Consider the following 23,614-nt stretch of genomic DNA (forward strand, 5'->3'; position numbering starts at 1 on the left):
CTTAAAGTTGTTGTTTTTTTCTTGTTAAGCTTTGCTTATTTTTTATTATTGTTGTTGTGGTAGTATTAATATTAGATTTACTTTAGTAGCCTGTTATTATAAGTTTTTGTTCATTGGTTTGAACATTTCATTTTGACAGAAAATGACCACATGGCGCAATGTTTTATCACATTCCATGTATCCCTTTACAATACAGTGTTGCAGATAACAGTTATACAATTTTTTTAACAAGTATTTTAAAAAGTTAATTATTTAAACAAATAAAGCACTATAATTTTTTTTACATTGCTGACTTATACTGCTATATTTTCAGAGGTTTGTGAGGCAGGAGCTGCAAAAGCAGCTCAAGCTTCTACCATAATCTTTGTAATAGGCGCGCAAATATAAATGAACTGGAAAAGTCTAAATATTCATAATCATTCTGGTTTGGGCGCAGATGAGCGATAAATTGTCTTTTAGATCTAAATTTACAGTCCGAAGACCAGAATCCCGAAATAAACATGGAATATGAAACGGAAGTTTTTTACGACATATTCCCCTGCGACTTTGTAACAACATTACGGTAAAGTCGAAGGAAAAGCCCGCGTGCCAAAACACGCGAGCCCGTGACGTTTCAACATGGCGGAACATGAGAAGCAAAACCGGGAAGATGATTTCAAAACAAGACACTTCTTGAAGCTGTAGCGCCAGTTGGGATCTGACGATTCATTAAAGAGAGAAAGGTAAAAACGCAGGTTTGTCCGGTCAGGGGTTCGCACTTTTAGCACAGATTCGGTGTCATTTTTCTTTTGTTTTATCTAAAAATAGTAAAATGTCAACTGCAGCATAATAATTTAAACAACAACGGTTGGATCCTGTTCAAAATAATCACTCACTGGACTTTGCTAAGTCAAGTTTCTATTATTATTATTATTATTATTATTATTATTAGTAGTAGTAGTAGTAGTAGTAGTAGTAGTAGTGGTGGTGGTAGTAGTAGTAGTAGTAGTGTCTATCAGGGATAAGGTTATCAAAACTCTGTATTGATATTATAAATATAATTGTAGGCTTTACTATAGTGGCTTTTAAACCTATGTGGTAGAACGACGCTGAAGTTGGCTTCCGATTCACAGCTTCCGATTCGCGAGGGCACTAAAGAAACATTCCGCTGCATTTTTCGCACTGAGTCCACTTCAGACCATGTCCTGTTCAAAAACTGCTGGACCTGGACTGCTCAAACCTGGATTAAATTATGCATTAGATAGTAAAGAACACATTAAACACAGTTTCTGATTTGTGAAACCTTCCTCTGATTTGTGAAAATGTGAAAGTAGTAGTTAGTTGTGGACCTAGTTAGTATCTAAAGCATAATTTAAACCAGGTTTGAGCAGTCCAGGTCCTGCGGTTTTTGAACAGGACCTGGTCTAAGGTGGACTCAGTGCATAAATGCGATTAAAAAATCAACCTATTTCACATTTTCACAAATCAGAGGAAGGTTTCACAAATCAGAAACTGTGTTTAATGTGTTCTTTACTATCTAATGCATAATCTAATCCAGGTTTGAGCAGTCCAGGTCCAGCAGTTTTTGAACAGGACATGGTCTGAAGTGGACTCAGTGCGAAAAATGCAGCGGAATGTTTCTTTAGTGCCCTCGCGAATCGGAAGCTGTGAATCGGAAGCCAACTTCAGCGTCGTTGTGGACGAAACACTTAGGACAGCTTTGTAGTAGTCTTAAGTACATTTTGAAAGGTTATTTTAAGGGAATCTAAAGGCTTTTTATGTTCTTGTGAGAAGTTAAAAAATAATCATATATTGTTGTTGTTTTTTAAAATCACACAAACTTGTTTTGCTTGTAATTTTTTCAACCTGTGTTTCATTTCCACTTTGGATGCATTAAATATAATCTATGATTTTATTTCTCTGGGACGGTGCTCATTCAAAGCATCGCTGCAATGAGCCAGAATTAGCCCAGGAGCTATTTGTCTTTTGTACTTGAAATTGCTCACCTAAAGAACAAAAAACAAGTGAATGAGAACAGAAATAGGATCTAAAAGTAATCTATGTGTACATGTCACCTATGAGAGACAGAATAAAATAAAAAAATAAATCAGCACCAGAATCAAGTTTTGTTGATTTTGTAAAAAAGTATTTGTTCAATAACAAAAGTTCACCTCAGTACTTTGAAATGTGACCCAGCCATCAACACAGTACTGCAGTGACACACTATGTACCCACACTGTGTATTTCATTTGTTGTTGCTGTGTTTGGTGTGTATTTTAATTTTAATTGAATTTAATTGCCGTGTAATTTAAAGATATTCTTTTGTTCTTCTATCCTGTTGTACTTTGTAATGTCACTTTGGCGTTGCAGACTAAAGAATTTCCCCATCGTTGGATCAAATAAAGTCTCCTCTTATCTGGTCAAATGTTTCCCGTTAGTCTTCACCAGTTTTACACTCGCTTTGGCTGCTAGTTTTGGTCCATTCTTCCATGCAGATCTTCTCAAGAGCTGTGATGTTTCGAGGCAGTTGCTGGGCAAAACAGACTTTTGACTCCCTCCAAAGAGTCTGTTCTGGATCCAGAGACTGGCTAGAACACTCCAGAACCTTTAGATCACGTGTGTCAAACTCAAGGCCCGCGGGCAAAATGTGTCCCGCCATGTCATTTTATGTGGCCCGCGAGTAGGGCTGTGACGATGACCTCATCACCGCTTCACCGCACTTTTTCTTTTTCTTTTTTAGAAAGTTCAGCATATGGTTTGTGATTGGAACTATAATAAACACATTATACATGTTCATCTTTGCTGATAATTTACTGGGCAATATATAATATTCTGAGAAGATGTCTGTACCGGAGAGCACAGGTGAAGTCATGCATGTAGCTAGAGAGCGGTCCGCTGCAGAAGAATCAACAAGCACCCCCAACACACGTGTGCGCGCTCCCTCCTCCCAGTCCTACACACGACGCAGCGCGCTCACACAGTCACAGTGAATCTACAACACCTATATAGTTAGTTCATTAGTTAGATAGGTAGTAGTTAGTTGTTACTGTTTTTTGTGAATAAAGAATACTACGTTGTAATTGTATTTATTTCTGATGCGGCCGCCCGGGGGGGGGGCTGCGGTTAGCCGCGACACCGCGCCCCCTGGTGGTTCATCACCGCGGTGATCAAAAATCCGACACGTCACAGTTCTCTACCCCCGAGAGCATAAAAGTTTTTAATTTCTTAAAATAAAAATTGTTGTGTATTTATTTATATCTAGGGGGAATTGGACTTGAAATATGGGATTGGGCAACTATACATTAGGACTTAAACACTGTCCATACAACCTAACCTGACAGAATCAAATGTAAAAGGATTTATGCTAAAGTAACAAGCAAACATATGTTTTCTATGCAACTGTAATGGTCACTTTAAAAAGTTACAGTAAATAAACAATGAGTTATTTAACATTAAGGAGTAGTTACATTTATTTTTCATTACATTTAGTTACATGTATAAGTTATATCTGGCCCTTTGAGGACAGCCACTATGCTGATGTGGCCCTCAGTGAAAATGAGTTTGACACTCCTGCTTTAGATGTTTTTTTTTGTTTGTTGCCAGGGTGATGTGTTTGGTATCAGTGTCATGCTAGAAGATCCAGACACTTTTTATCCGTTTTTTTCTCACTGGTGGACGGAGGTTTTTGTCTAAAATCTCACCATATATACTCAATTTTGCTTACGCCATGTGTGAGTAAAATAATCATATAAACGTATTTGTTTTAGAACTTTATGTTAATTTACTTGACCAAAACATAGTAAAACAAGCAGCTAAATATAAAGCGTGACGGCTAAAGGTTTAAGCAAAAAGTAAAAACCACAATGAATGAAGTGATAAAAATGTTTGAATAAATGTTATAAAGGAGAGTTTTTAGTGGAAGTATCGTTGTAGCCTTGCGTTCCTGTAATGTGTTCATGTTGGCTTGCAGGGATGAGCTGTGGTGTCGTGGATGAAGAGGAGTTCTGTCGGTGCTGTCGGCTCCTCCTGCAGCACTCCAACGGCGTGGGTGACGGCTGGAGCTGGGAGGCGGTCCGGGTGAGACGGCGTGGTGTGGGTCGCTGTCTCTGCTGCATAGGCGAAGACGAACTTTTCCCCTCTGTTTTCAGGGTTCAGATGAGGGCTACCTGAAGAAAACGCTGCTCAGGTCAGTCCCTGCTGAGCGGAGCGTCCCACAGAAACACAAGGAGCCCGGCTCTGACTCTGAGAAGTTTGATTATTGCCATCTGCAAACCGAGGAGCAGGAAAAGCAGGTGAAAACCTTCAGTTTGAATTCTGATTGAGCTCCTGCACCTTCTGAGCTGCACTCTCTGCCCCCTCAGGGCGTCGACGCCTCATCCGATTCCCTCAGACCTGACGCAGAAGAGGAAGATGACGGGGTCTGCGGGGCGCCTGCAGGCAGCAGCTCAGTACTTCAGTTTGAGTATCACATCCTGTACTCCTGCAGCTACAGGACTCCTGTGCTGTACTTCAGAGCTTCCACTCTGGGTTAGTTGCATACAGAGCGGGAACTTTAAACTATGGCTGAAGGATGTCATGGTACAGCTGAGGGGGCGGTGCTGTTTATTGCGAGAGAAGTCAGAAGAAGAACAAAACTCAGTGCAGGAGTTTAACTCTGGATTAGAGGAATTGTTTTAAAAAGTACTTTGACTTTTTTGCTCATTTTGAGTCTGCTGCCCATCAATGCGTTCTGATGGATCTTCATTCAGCCGTTTTAAGTTCGTTAGGAAAAGTAAGAAGGAAACACAAAATATAATTGAAAGACTTTTAAAATCTGGCTCCTTGGATTTTAAAAATACTACAGTTGGGAAAACGAAATGTTTTTGTGCCTTTTTAAATCGTCCGTAAAGTCGTCAAACTAATTGTAAACATTTTTAAAATACAAAAATCTGTATTTTTAGCCACATTGAGTTTTTTCTCATTGTGGTAGGGTATGTATAACTTTGGCTTTTTTTTTACTGCAGAGACCATTTAAATGGAATTGTAATCAGTTGTGTGTGGTGAGGCTAGCTGGTGGCTTAAAAATGACTGTTCCCCCATAGGCCACACCTCTTATACACTTTTTTAAGAGGTTAGAAAAGAAAGATCTGATCAGAAATAACTTTAGAATCTGTCTGTACATTATAGCAGTTCTGTCTGATCATACGTGGATATAGGAGTGAATATTAGGAGTATTAAATAAGAAAATGGGGAAAAAAAGAGTATATTATTAACATGCTGGAATGATCTTACAGCATCAGGAATGATCATTTTTTACAATATTTTAAATGTTTTTTCCTAGAATAAAGGATTGGTACATTCTCTAGATGCAGCCTAAACACATTAAAAGGTCATTTCTGTAATCTTTAGATTATTACTGACTTAATTTGGAGCCAGGTTCTTGAAGAATGACCTTTGGTGAGGAGACCATCTAGAAATTTGAGTTTCTTAGTCAAACATGATTTCCAGAGTGCCGACTTCTGCTGCATTGAGATCCGTATATTTTAAAGTTGATCAGAAATGTGCAGAAAGATTCCATTGGACTGAGCTGCAGCCACAACGTGGAAATGATCTACCCTTATCTATCTACCCTTAGCTTATACCTTTTTTTCCACAGTTCATCAATCATACTCCAGGCTAGATTATTTCTTGGTTAACAGCTCCTTGTTGAGCATAGCTACGGAAGCACAGATCCACCCCATTACTATCAGCGACCACGCACCAGTTTCCCTGACTCTTAAAAACAAAACATCACCACCTTCATTAAGGAGCTGGAGGTTCAATACATCGTTGCTCAGAGACCCTAACTTTATAGATTTCTTTGCTAAAGAATGGTCCTCATATCTTCAAAATAATGACCACCCAGGTATTTCCTCGTGCCTTTTATGGGAGGCCGGGAAAGCAGTCATGAGAGGAAAAATAATCGCCTTCTCATCCCACAAAAAAAGAAAAGAAAACTCTAAACTAGTGGATTTAGAGCAAAAAATCAGACTGTTAGAGGAAACCTACAGCAACTCTCCGGATGAACAAACTCTACAACAAATAAGGAAAGTAAGAATCGAATTAAATGAAATAACTAATCAAAGAACACAGTTTTTATTACAGAGACTACGCTTGGAGAGGTTTGATCACAGTAATAAATCTGGGAAATATTTGGCAAATCAACTCAAAATAAACAAAGAGAAGACAACTATTTCATCAGTCATAGACCTAACAGGAAATGCAACACATGATCCAGCCGAAATAAATTCAGTTTTTAAAAACTTTTACCAATCTCTCTACTCATCCCAAATTAATCCTTCTGACAATGACATCAATAGTTTTCTCAATAGCATAGATTTGCCTAGACCAACAGAGGAACAAATCACAGCCCTGGAGTCCCCTTTTACTAAAGAAGAGCTACATAAAGCATTAACCAACATGCCTAGTAAAAAAGCCCCAGGACCAGACGGCTTCCCAGCAGAATTTTATAAAGAGTTTTGGCAAATCTTAGCTCCCATTTTTCTCAGAATGACAATAGAAATTAAGGACAACAATTATCTACCTCCAAATATGAATTCTGCTAATATAATCTTACTTCTGAAACCTGGGAAAGATCCCACATCACCATCCAGCTATCGACCCATATCGCTGATTAATGCAGATCTTAAAATAATCTGCAAAGCTTTGGCGGGAAGGCTGGAGAAGGTAGTTCCCTCTCTAATACATCCTGACCAAACAGGTTTTATAAAGGGTAGACATTCATCTACCAACATGCGCAGATTAATCAACCTCATAGATTATACAACCATCAACAACCGAGAAGCAACCATTTTGTCACTGGACGCAGAAAAGGCATTTGATCGGGTCAACTGGAAATTTTTAATAGCCACCCTGAACAAATTTGGCTTTGGAAAATCATTTATTAACTGGATTAAAATACTATATGCCTCTCCTAATGCTCGTATCAGAACAAATGATCAAACATCTCCAAGCTTTAATTTACAAAGAGGAACCAGACAAGGCTGTCCACTATCTCCGTCTTTATTTGCACTATTTATTGAACCTCTAGCTGCTGCTATTAGGCAAAGTCGAGACATTGAAGGCATTCAAACCAAAAATTTAGAACACAAAATAAGTTTTTATGCAGATGATGTTTTACTATTTACTCCTAATTCACAATCTTCCATCTGCCAAATCATCTCCCTAATTAATAGATTTTCCTCAGTCTCAGAATACTCCATAAACTGGTCTAAAAGCACAATTCTACCAATTAATTGCAATTATCTAAATCCGTCATCTATTAAAAGACAAACAGGCAACATAAAGTACTTAGGTATAAATATCTCCTCTAGGCTTTCTGATCTACTCAAGCTAAACCACACCCAACTACTTAAAACAACCGAGGCTGATCTCACTAGATGGAAAACTCTACCCATTTCTCTAATCGGGAGAGTTGCAACCATAAAAATGATGATTCTCCCCAAAATTAACTACCTATTTTCAATGATTCCTTCCAAACCTCCAACTACTTGGTTCAAATCATTAGACTCATTCATTTCCCAATACCTCTGGGAAGGTAAACCCCCACGGATTAGTTTAAAAACTATTAAAAAACCTAAAGATAGAGGAGGACTAGGCCTTCCAGACTTCCAGGACTACTACTCCGCGAACAGATTGTGTTATGTACAAAAATGGCTGAATCCTGGTGTGCTGGATGAATCCTGGCTAGACATTGAACAAAATCTCTGTGATAACCTAGATATTTCTAATTTACCTTTCTTCAGTTCTAAAATTAAACAACACAAATGCTTCAGAAGTTTAAACATCAGCTCATCCTTAACAGCCTGGTGGGATTTTCTTAAAAAAAACAACCTCACATTATTTCCATGTAAACTTACCCCCATTTGGAATAACCCTGACATTTTGATTAACAAAAACATGATTCATTTTGCTTCATGGAAGAACAAAGGAATCCAGCAGTTCCAGCATATAATTCAGAATAGAAAATTTATGTCCCTCTCAACGTTATCCTCAACCTATGGAATTAATATAAACAAATTTCTAGAATATCAGCAGCTTAAATCAGCTATAAGCACTAAATACTGCCTGACCCAAATAGACCTAGACCCTCCCCTTACAGTAACACATTTCATGGACCTTAAAAATCCCAAACTCACCTCCAAAATTTATAAGATGTTATCAGACATAGATGAAACCATTTACTTGCTAACAAGGTGCTAACAACCCAGGAGAGTGTACAGAAAAGATGGAAGGAGTATTTTGAGGAGCTGATGAACGTGGAAAATGACAGGGAAAGAAGGGAGGAAGATGTGGTTGTTGTGGAGCAGGAAGTAGCAGAGATTGGAAAGGATGAGGTTAGGAAGGCTCTGAAAAGGATGAAGAGCGGAAAGGCCGTTGGTCCTGATGACGTACCTGTGGAGGTATGGAAGTGCTTAGGAGAGACAGCAGTGGAATTTCTAACGAGTTTTTTCAATAGGATTCTAGAGAGTGAGAAGATGCCTGAGGAATGGAGGAGAAGCGTTCTGGTTCCGATCTTTAAGAACAAGGGTGACACGCAGAACTGCAGCAACTATAGAGGAATAAAGTTGATGAGCCACACAATGAAGCTGTGGGAAAGAGTAGTGGAAGCCAGGCTTAGGAAGAAGGTGGAGATTTGTGAGCAGCAGTATGGTTTCATGCCCCGTAAGAGCACCACTGATGCCATTTTTGCTTTGAGAATGTTGATGGAAAAGTACAGAGAAGGTCAGAAGGAGCTGCATTGTGTGTTCGTAGATTTAGAGAAGGCGTATGACAGGGTGCCGAGGGAGGAGCTGTGGTACTGTATGAGGTCGTCTGGAGTGGCAGAGAAGTATGTCAGAGTAGTTCAGGACATGTATGAGAGAAGTATGACGGTGGTGAGATGTGCTGTAGGTCAGACAGAGGAGTTCAAGGTGGAGGTGGGACTACACCAAGGATCAGCTTTGAGTCCTTTTTTGTTTGCTATGCTGATGGACAGGCTGACAGACGAGGTAAGACAGGAATCTCCCTGGACAATGATGTTTGCGGATGACATTGTAATCTGCAGTGAGAGTAGAGAGCAGGTGGAGGAACAGCTAGAGAGGTGGAGGTTTGCTCTGGAAAGAAGAGGCATGAAGGTCAGTCGTAGTAAGACAGAATACATGTGTCTGAACGAGAGGGATCAAGGTAGAAGCGTTAGGTTACAGGGGGCTGAGGTGAAGAAGGTGCAGGAGCTTAAGTACTTGGGGTCAACAGTTCAGTGTGATGGGGAGTGTGGAAAAGAGGTGAAGAGGCGAGTGCAGGCAGGTTGGAGCGGGTGGAGGAAAGTGTCAGGAGTGTTGTGTGACAGAAGAGTGTCAGCAAGACTCAAAGGAAAGGTGTACAAGACAGTGGTGAGACCAGCTCTGCTCTATGGGTTAGAGACGGTAGCAGTGAGACAGAGACAAGAGGCTGAGATGGAGGTAGCGGAGATGAAGATGTTGAGGTTCTCCTTAGGAGTGACCAGGTTAGACAGGATAAGGAACGAGTACATCAGAGGGACGGCTCATGTTGCCTGTGTTAGCGACAAAGTCAGAGAAGCCAGACTGAGATGGTTTGGACATGTTCAGAGGAGGGATAGTGGATATATTGGTAGAAGGATGTTGGAGATGGAGCTGCCTGGCAGGAGGGCAAGAGGACGGCCAAAGAGGAGATACATGGATGTCTTGACAGAGGACATGAAGTTGGCTAATGTTAGGGTAGAAGATGTTCATGATAGAGTGAGGTGGAAAAGGATGATTCGCTGTGGCGACCCCTGATGGGAAAAGCCGAAAGAGAAAGAAGATGAAACCATTTACTTACCCATGACAAAATGGGAGTCTGAGCTATCATTGAATTTTAGTGATCAATTTTGGCTACAGATCTGTTTGAATGCCTTTAATATGACCAAAAGCCCTAATCAGCAACTTATTCAATACAAGATTCTCCACAGAACTCACTACACCGGACAGAGGTTATTTAAAATGGGTCTCAATCAGTCTGCTATATGCACACAGTGCATAGGTAACAACATAGACGACTATTTGCATGCCCTGTGGTTCTGTCCACCTGTCCAATCATTCTGGCGTAAGGTTTGTGAGGATTTATCAATCTGGTTTAATCATAAGATTCCTGCTTGCCCCAAATTCTGCTTATTAGGTGACCTGAATAACATCAACATGGAATCTAACAAGGCTTATATGGTTCTCACCGCTGTATGTATCGCAAAGAAAACTATCCTCCTAAACTGGAAATCTAAAAATAATCTTAGCATCAACCACTACAGAAACCTCATGTCAGAGCATATTAGTTTAGAGATAATGTCCTCCACAAAACTCTCCCTGGCTCCAGCTGGTTAGTCACATCACCTAGTGGGGGTGGGATGGTGATAGGTTGAGCCGGGTCCTGGCTGGTTGGGTGGGCCGGGGTGGGTTTGGGGGGGTGGGCTCTGCCGGGCCTGTCGTTCTCCCGGCTCGGGGCTCTGGTTGCCTGGGTGGGGTGGTGGTGGGGGCGCACGCTCTGCTGGCAACTTGGCAGGGGTTCCTGGGCGGGTGCCTTCTGGGCGCAGGGTAGGCAGTGCGGCTGACCGGGAACGGCGGCCGGGTGCCGTGCTGGGTGGCTGGTCGCCGTGGCGGGGGCTGGGGGGGGGCTTGGGGCTCTGGGGCCTGGGGTCGTCTGCCCGTGGCCGGTGTTTCGCCCGTGGCCGGTAGTTGGCGCGTGGCCTGGCCCCCCGGGGGTCGACGCCGCAGTCACAGCAGGGGTTAATGGGTTCACTTGGGTGGGTTTATTTCATTATTATTATTATTATTATTATTATTATTATTATTATTATTATATTAATATTAATATTAATATTAATATTAATATTAATATTAATATTAATATTATTATTATTATTATTATTATTATTATTATTATTATTATTATTATTATTATTTTATTATTTATTTATTTTTGGGGGTGGGCCTTGGGGGGCAGTGTGCTAGTCCTTAGGGGGGCCAGGGTATGAATGGTGGGGCTGGACCCCCTGCCCCCCCATTCTGGCACCGGGACCCTTCCTTGCTGGCTGTCTCTCGGCGCCGCGAGGCTCTGGCCTCCAACTGCGGCTGGCTTGCCGTTTCTGGCTGCCCGGCCGCTCTGGGAGGGGGGGCGCCTACCGCGGCCGGCTGGGGGGCCGGTCGCTCGGGGGAGCCTTCTCCCCCGGTTGTGCCCATCCGCCCGCTCCTCCCCGCTCTCACCCAAACAAATATTGCACACAGGCACATAGGGCCCCGGGATCTGGATGGGAGGGGTATGCTGGCGGGGCTCACTGGGGATGCCCCTCTCTGGGTTCTCGTTGGCACCCGCCCTCCTCCCCGCTTTTTACTTGCATATTAGACACTCTGATTCATCTAGGGCCTTGTGGAGAGGGTCTGGTGGAGGGGGGCACGGTGAAACATCCGTGCTCACCTTTCGCTGGCCCCCCCCACAATTTTAACTTCCTCTGTAGACACACACACTTCATGCTAGCAGCACACACACAGCAAATACACACCACTCACAGAGGGACTCCGGAGTGGGGGGCTTTGCGGCTTGGCAGCGGTGGAGCCCCCCACACTGGTGACTTCCTATTTTACCTGCAGCACACACACAGCACTCCCACACCTCCATACATGGGTGGGGTCTGGGGGGGGGGGGGGGGGGGGGGTCTTCACCCGCCTGGTCCTCTCAGGGCGGCCGGGCTTATGGGTATCCTGTCGGCTGCGGGAAGGGTCGGGCATGCGGCGCTGGGGGTCGGCCGGCTGGGGGGGGTTACTGCGTGGCGGCGGGGGTAGGGAGGGTAACCAGATGATTGTGAGTATGTGTGTGTGAGTGCATGGGTAGGACCGACCTGGGGGCTGGCTCGCTGGGACCCTCTGGGGCTTTCCCTCCCCATCACAGAGAGGGGAGGGCACTGAGAGGGTTGGGGAGGGGGGGTCAAATATTATGGCGGGGGGGGGGGGTTGTAGTGCGTAGGGTTTTAGGGGGGTGGCTGTGGCTGTGGGTGCGTGGCGATCCCTGGGTTGCTAAGGTCGCGTGCGTGGGCTGGCTTGCGGGGACGGGGCGCCGGTCGGGTGGTGGCCGGCTCATGGGCTCCGGGGGCCCTGGCTTCGTCCCTGGCCTTTGTCTCGGTGTCCGGCGCCCGGTGGCCCCCATGGCTGCCGCGTGGTACGGCTAAGCGCTCCTGTCTTGTGGCCTGGGGGCCGGACACTGGGTTCGCTTGTGCCTCTGGGCATTGGGGGGGCCCCTGTAGGGGGGCCCTCTCTGTGCCTGGCTGGTGGGGTGGGCGGTCCCCTCCTCCTCCCCTCCCGGGCTGCCTGGGTCCGGATGCTGGGGGGGCTTCTGGCCTGGGGGGCTCTCCTCCCCTTTCCTGGTCTGGCTGGTCTGGCTGGGTAGGAACTGACTCCCTTTATGAACACACGGTTCACGTCGGCAGCATGCATGTATCTCCACCCCCACGTGCACGTGCACACTGCCACACTCCCTGTCTGCTTCATCCCTCCTCCTTATCTACAGTGTATTGATGGACAGATTTTTTTTTCACTCATCTTAGTGTCAGATTTTCACCTTTGATGTAACATTCGTCTTTCCAGCAGATCTGGTATAATTGTTACAGCTTAAATTAATAACTTAGTCAAATCAGTGCTTGCATCCCCCACCTTTTCACCTTTCTTCCTTTTACTCTCTTCCACCCTCCCCTCACATTCTTCCCCTCTCCCTCCCCACACACACTAAATGTAACAAATAAATAAAAAATAATACGACAAAAAGGGGTTTATACAAATCTACACTCTAGTTTCTTGAAGCTATATAACCTCTTTTTGTGATAGTAAAACCTGTCCAACACAAAAAGCCTTCAGCTCTAATCTGTTTGCTCAGCTGTTGGACAGAACAAGTTAAAAAAAGAAAAAAAAAAAGGAAATGATCTACCCTTTCACGACAGACGACACTTATCTCAACTGGTTTTTTTAAGATCTCTTTTTTTAAACTCTTTATAATAAAAACTGTTTGATATGTTGTAGTCATAGTTTTTTTAAATAAATTTTGTCGTAAAGATTGGTGTTTTTATTCTTTTTAATCTTGTCAAAGCAGGGTGTTCAGTTTCTTTTTTTATGTCTTTCCTGGTGTCAGAGGGGAGGAGTTTAACTCTGGAGGACGTGTGGCGCACCGTTCACCCAAACTACAGGCTTGGCCTCCAGAGCCGCCCTTTGGATGCCATCACTCAGCAGGTGACGGCGGCCTGCCTCCTCTTTTCGCCTCCTTTATAGTCTCCTCCTGAGCTCCTTTTCTCTGCCTGTGCTGCAGGAGCATCCCTTCCTGGGTCAGGCTTTCTTCTATCTGCATCCCTGCAGGACGGAGGAGTTCATGAAGCCTCTGCTGCAGATGGCGAGGGATCAAAACAGGTTTGCACAGGGGGCGGGGACAACATCCAGATAGTTACTTGAGTAAAATAGTAGTTAGTTACATTAATTTGAGTACTGAACAACAGTTTAAATGTGTTTTATGTTATTTTATTTTAAATAATGTTCAGAAACTGAAACAAAAGGGTGTGTTTACAGTGTTTGGAAACATTCATTTTCAGTTTGCGACAAACAATATTTTAGTCCAATATGCAGATTTTATTCAAATGTGTGAAGTAAAAAAACAATATTGAATTTGTAAAATGTTGTCAAAGACGTTTCATCCGGTCCTTCTTTTTTTCTCCGTTAGATAAATGTTTTAACCCTCCATGCATCATTGCATGTGTTCATTAGAGCATTTATACAATGATCTGCCACAGACCCTGCATCACACAAGATCAACACATTTTACGTAGTAATTGAATATAACCAGTGGTAGCTGACGTTTCATCTTTAATCTACTCAAGCATAACTGAGTAAATACCTACCTACCTGTCATTTGTAGAATCAGCCCAATGCCATGAAATGCTTTGAATGAGAAGAACTCCCCAAAAACTATCGACGTATTTAGCGTAGTAGCACCTTGCAAAAAAAACAAGATGTAAGAAATAATGATAAATAAGAACACAGGGGATGGGTTCAGGTGGAATTCAATGCAAAGGTCGGGTTTGGAGCGTGTTATTGTGCATATCCAGCCGTATGTATTTACTTTGGCAGAAACCTGTTCCATGTTTTGGAAAGCCTCAAATCTTCCCAAATGCCGTCGTCTTGATTGTGGCTTGTTGCTGTGTGCAGGCAGGTAAACTACGTGCTGTCGTGGCTCAGCGTGGTGGGACCCATGGTGGGCCTGGAAGTCTCCCTGGAGTGCCTCAAACAGCAGCAGCTTCACCCCACGACCCCCCAGCAGCTCAGAGTTCCACTGAGAGGCTCCATTCAACAACCAAAAACCTTGTAGCTCTACTGCATCTCGGGTGAAGTTCTGACTTTGATCTCCATTCTGGGGACAATTCAGTCCAGACTGAGAGCTGCAGTCATGTGGTTTAAATCCTGGCTGGTGCTCTCTGGAAGAATTGTGCAGATCTAAAAACTGCTTCTGTCCATCATCTGTTGGGTGCTTGTGAGGAATAAAGACTAAAGCTAAGTGAGTGCAAAAGCATCACTTAGAAACTTCACAAGTCCTAGAATGGAGCAGCTGTCTTTTATGCATCTATTCTGTAAAACATGCAGGAGTCTTCATTCCTGTTGGTGTGAAAGACATGTTTCATATAAAAACAATTACTTTCAGGTGTTTTCTTTGCGTTTTTCGGCTTTCGTAAATCTGGACGAGCAAATCATGTGTTCCATTTGCAACTTATATTATTAAATGCTGCATTTCTATAGGGAAGTAAATAACGGGTTTCGGTATTGTTTAATGCTCATGTTTGTTGCGAAAGTGTAAGACATCTCTACCAAACGTCATTCAGTGTAGGAGTCCTCCAGTAGGTGGTGTAGTTGTCAAACAGAGCTATTGACCTGTCAAATGCATAGATGCACTTTAGTGGCTACAGGTAAAAGGAGGATTGCAAACAACGTAGGAGTGGGAAGGGAATTGGTCTGCTGACACTTCTACAAATATTAGAACAAGATCTTAAGGCTGAGAGAAATATCTGTGGAATGAAAAAAACCACAACTTTGTAGACTTAGATAATATGTTCACATTAATACCCAACAATAATGTTGGGGATTTCCTCTCTCAGCTTTATGGACCATGCACAGGCTGGATCAATACTCTTCAATCAGATGTGTTCTACTATTAATACCAAGACAAAAAACAAAAAGAGCTGCCCATTTTGGGCTTATTTCCTCTATTTTAAATGTTGTGGTCTCTTTATGGAGATATCTGCTGTCAACATTTTTGCTGGATAAATAAAAAGAAGAAAGTTCGGATTATTTTGCTTTTATTTCTATAGATGAGTCAGATTTAGTTGGAATACTTTCTTTTAAATTTAAAACAAACACAAGAGCAAAAATGATTTAGATGCAAGTTCTGCAAGCTATTAGCTCTAATTATTCCACTTTTTATTTTCTCTCCTGTCTTTGACCTTTTCTTTCTATTGTCTAATGCCGTGCCTGTTTATGGGATGTTGTGACACCCTCATGTTTGTTAAGTAGTTTTTAGGGTTTTTTCTTGGTTTTGTTTGTTTCATTAAACTTAAAGTCAAAATTTTAAAAGAAAATATTTTGGCTATTTTTTTAAAACGATTTAAATTGAGTTTATTTCTAATCTGTGAAGAAAAAATATCTTTATTGCAATTATGGTGTATGAATAAATGCAGATATTTTTTATGGTAACTGTTACTGTTATTCTTCTTGCACCTCAAAGGTTTGGCAGAATACTATTCCACAAAACTGTCTGCTTAATTTTTTTGTTTTGTTTTTGTTACTTTGTGTTGTTGTCAAGCAAACAGCAGCAAATATAAAATGCAAATTTTTTAAAACGTTGGACATTTTCCTTCATTTATAGTTCCAAGTTGCATTGTTGTCTTTAAAATAAAATTAAAAAAAAATATATATATATATATTTATAGATCACTATCAGGTTTTTCATACTGTTGATGAAAAGCTGAAAGGGAAATATTGTTTCCAGACTTTCTCAACGTCATTTTGCAAAACCGAGTTTATATTTTAAAATATGACGTTTATTTTTAAAACCATTCTTCCCTAGCAACTGTAAACTATAGACTTTAGAGTTTGTGACCATTTAAAAATCAACTTTGCGTGACAAACTCACCTTGGAGCTTTGAAACTGTGACTGAGAGCGAGAGTTCACAATGACAGAGGAGATTTACCTCGCCAAAATTCAGGGTCTTCAGGACCAGCTAGACAGGTAAATGACTGACAGACCTACATGCTGACATAGGATGGTGTGTCCAGTTGTCACCCCTGTCGTGCTGCTTTCCTCGTGCAGCTGTAAGCTGGATTGTGGGCGGCTGCAGAAGCAGAATGAGGACCTGCTCATTCTGACCCACAGACAGGAGAAGGACAAAGTGGAAGCCAGTAAGCGTGTAACTCTCATGGCAGCACAGAAGGAGAAAAGGTTGGATGAGCTGCACGGTGAGCTGATCCGCCAGAAAGAAAGTGGCCAGCAAATGGTTAGAGAAACTCTGCAGAATCACAGCCGGGAGATGGAAGAGATGCAGCAGCAAACTGACAAGCTTAACGCTGTTAAAGCCCTGCAAGGTAAGACTCATGAAGCTCTTTCATAAGCCATTTCTACAGAGTTCTCCCAAGTTTTATGAAGCATTCAAAAAATCATACTCTGCTGGATTTGTTTGTGTGGATCATGACATTCTTGGAAGCTGACAGTCTCAAGTTTCATCCAACTGACCCGTCCGTCTCTTTCTAACAGGCCGTCTGTGAGCCGCACTTCTGTCCTTCATGAGCAAAGACCCTTCCCTGCTTCTTTTTCTACTTTGTTGCATTTATTTCTATGTTGCTCTGCACCGATAGTCCCACCCACAACTCAGAGAGAAATTTCTGATGATCTACTGCTCTTATCTTTAGAAACTGTCCTAGAAAAATGACTCAGGGTTCCTTAGTTTGGCTATAAATGGTATAATCACACACTTTATACCTTACAATAGTTCCAAATGTGAGTGGAGTGGGTGTTACTGCTTTTTATTTTTTAATTTTTTAGTGCAGTTGCAATAGTTTCTCCACTCCAGCAAAATGTTAGATCTGACAGAAAGTCCTGTACTATTAACAGCGTGTGGATTTTGTGGTTTAATATGTCCTATAGTCATTTTAACTGCAACTTCTCTAACAGCCTTTGGCTACAGGGCGCTGTGGTGGTTCAACCTTTATGGCTCCAGCTGGGGTCTGTTACCCCATTCTGGTTGTCTTTCCAGGCTGTCACTTGGTAATCGTCCTTTTGACAGCAATCATTAGCTAAAGGTAACTGCAGCACTGAAAATACACATGAGAATGTGTATTAAATCAATGAAAGCTTCGTCAAATACAAATTAGGGATTTAAAAAAAAGGGGCAACCATTTCTTCAGAAGCTAAAAAAACCATCACCTACGTTTTTTTTCTTTTTGCATTAACGGGGCAGTGCAGGACTGCTTGGACTATAACACGACAAAAAGAAAAATATACCTAACCAGCATGTTATTTTTTCATTTTACACTTTCTGGAGAGTGCATTTCAATCTTCAAAGCGAGAAATAATTTTTGTTACCACTGAGATGCTTTCACTTTGAGATAAAGCTGCTGCTTTGAGTTTTCTCAACAATCAACTGATGCTGCATCGAGGGGCTGCAAGGACAGAGGAGAGAAAGACTTATTTCACCCTTTACTCCTGCATTTGATGTTCATGCAGGTTTTAATGCGTGCCACCCTCAGTCTGTGTTAAATGTTCAAAGACAAACGTTGTATGATGGTACACCACTTTTGCTTAGTGTAAATCTATACAAATGCACACATAAGCAACATGAAAATAAGAAAGAGCAATAGTTTTAATAAAACAAACAATGTTCTCCAGTTAGTTTGACTGGAAGGTGCTGGCAAGAAGTGAATCAGATCATTACTTGAAGATTTGGATTAATATGGTATAAATAAAACATTGTATGGTTGAGTATTGTTGTCATTTATTGGTCATAACGAAATTCTGGTCATGCTTTGGTGAACGGTTGGGCCCAAATATGGCTGATGAAGTGAAAGAACAGTAGATCTTTCCAAATGTGTCGGATTTCTTTTCAACATCTGCTGTGGGTGGACTCACTGTGCTTGAGCTCCCTTAAGATTTCAGGATGTGTTGCTGTTATTTTATTTTATTTTTCTTATGAGCAGCTCATGTTTAACACCTATCTCTCTTCTGCATTTAACAACTATCATCTTCTCCATTCAGCTGCAGGTATAGAGGAAGGTGACAAGAAGCTGATGGAGCTGAAGCAGCAGAAGTTTCGAGTGGAGCTACTGGAGAAGGAGGTTCTTCTTGCAGAAGCTGAGTTCCACAAAATATCGGAGGAGGAGAAGTCACTGAAGAAAAAGTAAAGTCTGGGGCGGATCTGAATGGGCGGTAATCTGGGGAGGGTTCATGTGTAATTTGGGTTTGGTTCCTTTTTTTCTCATTTTAGTCTATAAACTTGAGGAGCATAAGCAGAACCAACCTTATTTTCCCTTCTGTTTTTCTGCCAGGTATTTGGAAAACCTGCAGGAAAGACTGGAAAAAAAAGTCGAAAGAGATGCAGCAATTTTTTTTGATGAGCTGAATGCTAGAATTGAGAAAAGAGGCGAGTTTTGTAAGTTCTTGTCAAAGGAAGCTGAAGAACAGGCTCAGGAGGTTGCTGGTCTGAAAGACAAAATAGCTGACATCTTAGCGATAAGGACTGACGTCAGGGCAGAGAGTAGCATCATTGCAGAGGAGAAATCATCTCTTATCAAGGTAAAAGTTTACATCAATATAAGTGCATCAAAAACGTTTCAATGTGATCTTTTGCGTCATTTTTTATTAACCATAATTAAGTCCAGTTGGGCTTTTGCTGGAATGATCTGCACCAACGTTTGTCATTATCAAAATTACCTCTACAAATTTAGATTAAAACATTTACATTTAATTTTTTACATTTGTTTTACTTTGTGTAGCGTGTATTATAATGGAACTGGACTTCTTTGTTTTATTGTTTGTATTACTAAAATCACATTTAATTTGTTTAATATTTTGCTGAAATTATGTTTTTTCTAGGGTTTTCTATTTATATCTTTCGTTTTTTCTGTGTTAAAAGGTTCTCTATTTATTTAAGAGCATGATCCCAATTGATTCATGAATTGCAAAAAGATTTACTTTTTTGTAGTGTTTTTTCTTTTAGCTTTCTATAATTTTGTTAAATTATTGATTGAATTGTTTGTCAAACAGCAAAAAATGTAAAACTATTTGTGATTGGTAGAATTTCTTTTTATTCCGTGACTGTGAGTGGGAGTGATTGTGCGCCCTGCGACTGACTGGCGACCTGTCCTGGGTGTAACCCGCCTTTGCCCAATGGTTGCCAGGTTAGGTTCTGGCAACCTCGTGACCCCAAAAGGGACATAGTGGGTTCAGAAAATGGATGTCTGGATGCATTTTTTGTTGCTCTGCTTCCTTGTAGCACATTTTATAAAGTTGTAAAGTCTGTTTCCATGTTAAATAGTCCGAGGTTAAAGTGAGGAAGCGGTGCAACTCTCGTGAATCCTGCTCCAGGATTTTTCTTTCACAGCTCTGTTCTGATGGATGAATTTTTCATTTATTTACTTCTTCCTGCTGGTCATCAACCTGATCAAGAACTAATGTGCGATGGCATCCCATTCTTCCGCCAACATTTGTATCAAACAGCCAATGTGTTCATGTTGGTCTCTCTGGTGCAAACAGCAAAGCCAGGTAGAGTGTGTGTGTGCTGGAGTTCATATCAGGACTGTTTGAGGTCAAGTCATGTCTGAAATCCTTGACTAAAAGTCAAGTTTTAACCTTCGAGCCCTAAATACAATTGAAGTTTTAAAGTGAAAAGGAGTAAGGGGGGGGCTACCATTTTCATTAAACTACAATGAAACCACGGGTACAGACAGAATGACGATGACACAGTTGGTATTCTGCATTGTCATATGAAACACTAGAAAAACAACGGAGAGCCTTTTTTTGTTCTGATCTGATCAAACAATGGGGGGGCAATGAGGATTTGATGGAGCTTAGAAGTATAAAAAAGAAACTGTTCACAAGTTCCAAAGCTCAAGGCAAGACCAAGTTCTTAAGGTCAGGTCCAGAGTCAACTCAACCCTCTAGTCTGTAAGACTTGCATGCTACTCAAGTGCAAGTTTCAGGTCCATCCCTGGCTGAAATGAAAATCCAACAGTGCAACATTATAATTCTGATAATATGTGGTTCAGTCAGACCATTACTTTACCCTTTTATTGTTTTTGTTTTTAGATCTCATAATGTTTGCATTTTCGTTTAAGTCAATGAAGATTCTCATTCATCAAGATCAATCTGTCTTCTGGACTTAAAGTCTTCCTTTTTCCTTTAATGAATTTATTCTGATTTGAAGACATTGTTTCCCATTAAGAACCATATATGTAAGCAGATTTTGTTGCTTCTTTGATTTGTTGATTCAGTTGCTTTGTAAGACAAAAATCACATTCTGTGTGTTTCTTGTCATTAGGAGGTAAAGGAACAGGAGAAATTGTTCAAGTAGATCACATGTGTCAAACTCAAGGCCCGGGGGCCAAATGTGTCAGAGAATGAAAGTTTTTAATTTCTTAAAATAAAAATAAAACATTGGTGTATATTTATTCATATCTAGGGGGAATTGGATTTAAAATATTAGATTGGGCTACAATACATTGGGACTTAAACTGTCCATATAACCTAACCTGACAGAATCAAATTTAAAAGAATTTATGCTAAAGTAAAAAGCAAATATATGTTTTTTTATGCAACTGTAATTGTCACTTTAAAAGTTATAGTAAATAAATAATGAGTTATTTAACAATAAGGAGTAGTTATATTTATTATTCCGTTACATTTAGTTGCATGTATAAATTATATCTGGCCCTTTGAGGACAGCCACTATACTGATGTGGCCCTTGGTAAAAATGAGTTTGACACTCCTGAAGTAGATTATCTCAGGGAGAACCCGTCGAAGAGGCAAATGGCAGCAGAAAGTGGAATGGATTGACAAACACAGATGATCTTTTCGTTATATATAACAAGATTGCTGACCAATCCAGCAATTTGTTTTAGCTATTAATGTCAACTATAACTCTTTCTTTGTTTCTCTCTCAATGTTTTACATTAGGTTTGGGACGAGTTATAGTTGATACCTAGCTATTTGGTTTAGCTGTTGCATTCTGAAGCTGAAGTAAAAATTTTGGACTTCAATACGAAGTACTTATTGTTTTATTCATCTGCAATTAACTGGTGCTGCAGCCAGTGACTCTGTCCCTCCCACAAATAGCTAACTACATAGGCAGAATGTGGACTCATTACTGAACAGTGTACAAATGCCAGTGCACATGTTGCTAACACCAGTTCATTATAAACTGTATATAGTTTATTTTGTTTTGACCTAAATGGGACCTGTCCAGGTTGTACCCTGTTTTTGCTTACTTGTAGATGGAGTTGCTCTTGTTTCCTCACAACCCCTAAAGGGAATGAGGGAGTTTTTGGAAAATAGATGGCTGATGGACCTAAATGTGTCAGACTGCAATTCATACTGCAACAGAAGCCTTTGTCATGATAGGAAGCAGTCTTTCAAGAAATTTTGTGCCAAATTTCCCACAAAAAATGAAATAGTAGAGTAGCTGTTTCAGATGCCTGGCTGCAAGACCCTGTGTGGTCCAGACTTGAAGAGTGTTTTACTTTAGCAGCTTTTTGTTAGGATCTGTTTGGCATGTTGTAAAATTAATTATGCACATATGAAAAACCTGATGAACAATCTTAATCTTTATTTTGCCCCAGATTCAATTGAAGGAATTAAATAAAAACCTTCAGAGACGAATTGTGTCCCTCTTCTAAATATGTAACTGTTGTTTCTGTTGTCTCACAGGACACCATGCAGACTAAAGTTTCCTGTCAAAGACGATCGGCTCCACCCTCTCTGCTCCACTGGACTGCAGAACCAGATACTGTTAGTGCTTCAGCCATGTCCATCCTGGCTCAGCCACCAGAGGAATAGCAGGCAGAGACGTCTGGTTCTGCCACCTCATTCCTCCTGGATCCTAGATTTACTTTACAAATCCACCTAAAATAAATATCTGCATTTTTACATAAAAAAATGCAACGACAGATCTTTTTTACAACTGTTTTTTGTTTAACGTTGTCCAACAACACTCTGGTTCTGGTTGCTAATGTGATCAATTCAGTTCAATGTTATTCATTAAACCCAATATTACAACAATCATTATCTCAATGGGCTTCATACTGGTAGAACATGAAATCAGTCATGTTCTTATACAATCCTTATACAATGATCCTGTGCAGACCGATTTTTCCACACCCTCCACATACCCACACAATAAGGACAGCAGAGTCACAGATTTACCGTGGATCAAATGGGATCCCTGCAGCAGTCCCAGCACATATTTAAACCACTAAATCAGCTTCAAGCTACCTCGTCAGATAGATAGATAGATAGATAGATAGATAGATAGATAGATAGATAGATAGATAGATAGATAGATAGATAGATAGATAGATAGATAGATAGATAGATAGATAGATAGATGACTTTATTAATCCCACAATGGGGAAATGTCATTTATCTGTGGTAGCAAAAACGACATTCAGAATTAATGTATATAATATAACATCAAAAAAGGACATCACAAATGACATTCATATTAAATAATTAAAAATTATTATAAAAATTATTATCAAAATTTTAGTTTATGAAGGCTGATCTTAGGCCCATTGAGTAAATGCACAATTTGAGTTTTTTTGTTGCATCAGGTCAGTCAGTGAAATGAATCTATTTTCTTTTACATCGAATCAATATTGATTCCACTTTGTTTTTATTGGCTGACAGCCGAAATAGGCCGTCCTGGCCTACTTAAAAGGTCAATGTGGAGTTTTAGTGCATGAACTGCACACTAGTCTTTCCTATACTTACTGGTTTACGTTACACACTGGTATTTTAAACAAAGTGAAAGGTTCAGCAAAAGTTCTTTGTGGAAAGACTATCCGAGCCAGCAGCTGAAGGTGGTTGAGAGCCATTTCATGTTTTATGCTTATGAAGTGGTTATAAAGTAATAAGCCTTCTTGACACTCCACAGGTGGAGTTTGAGTGAAGTCTTGTTGGTTTGTCACTTTCAAAATATTACATCTATGGTTTTAAGATTAAGATCAACTTTATTTAATTCAGTTGTAGTAGCAGCACCATAAAATAAAAATAACACAAAATATACAGGGAAGAGAAAAACTCTTATTTACATGTACATTTACATGGCTACCAGATGAACTGTAGAGTCTGATGGCGGGTGGCCGGAATTAAAGCTCCGCCTGATTTGTTCTGCCATGCACATCGAACCGCATGTTCACTCAATTCTCCAAAAGATTTAACTTTTCAATGAACTGAGCCTCATTCACAGACCTCTTAACGCTGCCCCCCCCCCCCCCCCCCCCCCCCCCACATTGTAGATTTCTGATTACCTCAATGATATTTTTATCCTCTCTAAAT

General features: G+C 41.0%; 2 protein-coding genes across 4 annotated transcripts; both read left to right on the top strand.

Moving 5' to 3' along the window:
* Positions 1-594: 594 nt before the first annotated feature.
* Positions 595-15,764, top strand: atg10 (autophagy related 10). Of its 2 annotated transcripts, none has more exons than XM_020710826.2 (7): positions 595-722; positions 3,950-4,056; positions 4,128-4,271; positions 4,341-4,506; positions 13,165-13,262; positions 13,339-13,436; positions 14,229-15,764. In XM_020710826.2, the coding sequence occupies exons 2-7, from the start codon at positions 3,952-3,954 to the stop codon at positions 14,386-14,388; spliced, it is 771 nt and encodes a 256-aa protein (XP_020566485.2). In that variant the 5' UTR covers positions 595-722; positions 3,950-3,951; the 3' UTR covers positions 14,389-15,764. The 2 variants fall into 2 exon arrangements, with proteins under 2 accessions (XP_020566485.2, XP_023821146.1); XM_023965378.1 differs by having other exon boundaries at positions 13,386-13,436.
* A 404-nt stretch (positions 15,765-16,168) lies between these two features.
* LOC110016817 (probable inactive protein kinase DDB_G0270444) lies at positions 16,169-22,224 on the top strand. Of its 2 annotated transcripts, none has more exons than XM_020710827.2 (5): positions 16,169-16,299; positions 16,381-16,652; positions 18,319-18,460; positions 18,609-18,855; positions 21,986-22,224. In XM_020710827.2, the coding sequence occupies exons 1-5, from the start codon at positions 16,244-16,246 to the stop codon at positions 22,112-22,114; spliced, it is 846 nt and encodes a 281-aa protein (XP_020566486.1). In that variant the 5' UTR covers positions 16,169-16,243; the 3' UTR covers positions 22,115-22,224. The 2 variants fall into 2 exon arrangements, with proteins under 2 accessions (XP_020566486.1, XP_020566487.1); XM_020710828.1 differs by having other exon boundaries at positions 16,172-16,299; positions 16,444-16,652.
* Positions 22,225-23,614: the final 1,390 nt, after the last annotated feature.

This window comes from Oryzias latipes, chromosome 17 (assembly GCF_002234675.1).
Source record: "Oryzias latipes chromosome 17, ASM223467v1".
NCBI classification, from domain to species: Eukaryota; Metazoa; Chordata; class Actinopteri; order Beloniformes; family Adrianichthyidae; genus Oryzias; species Oryzias latipes.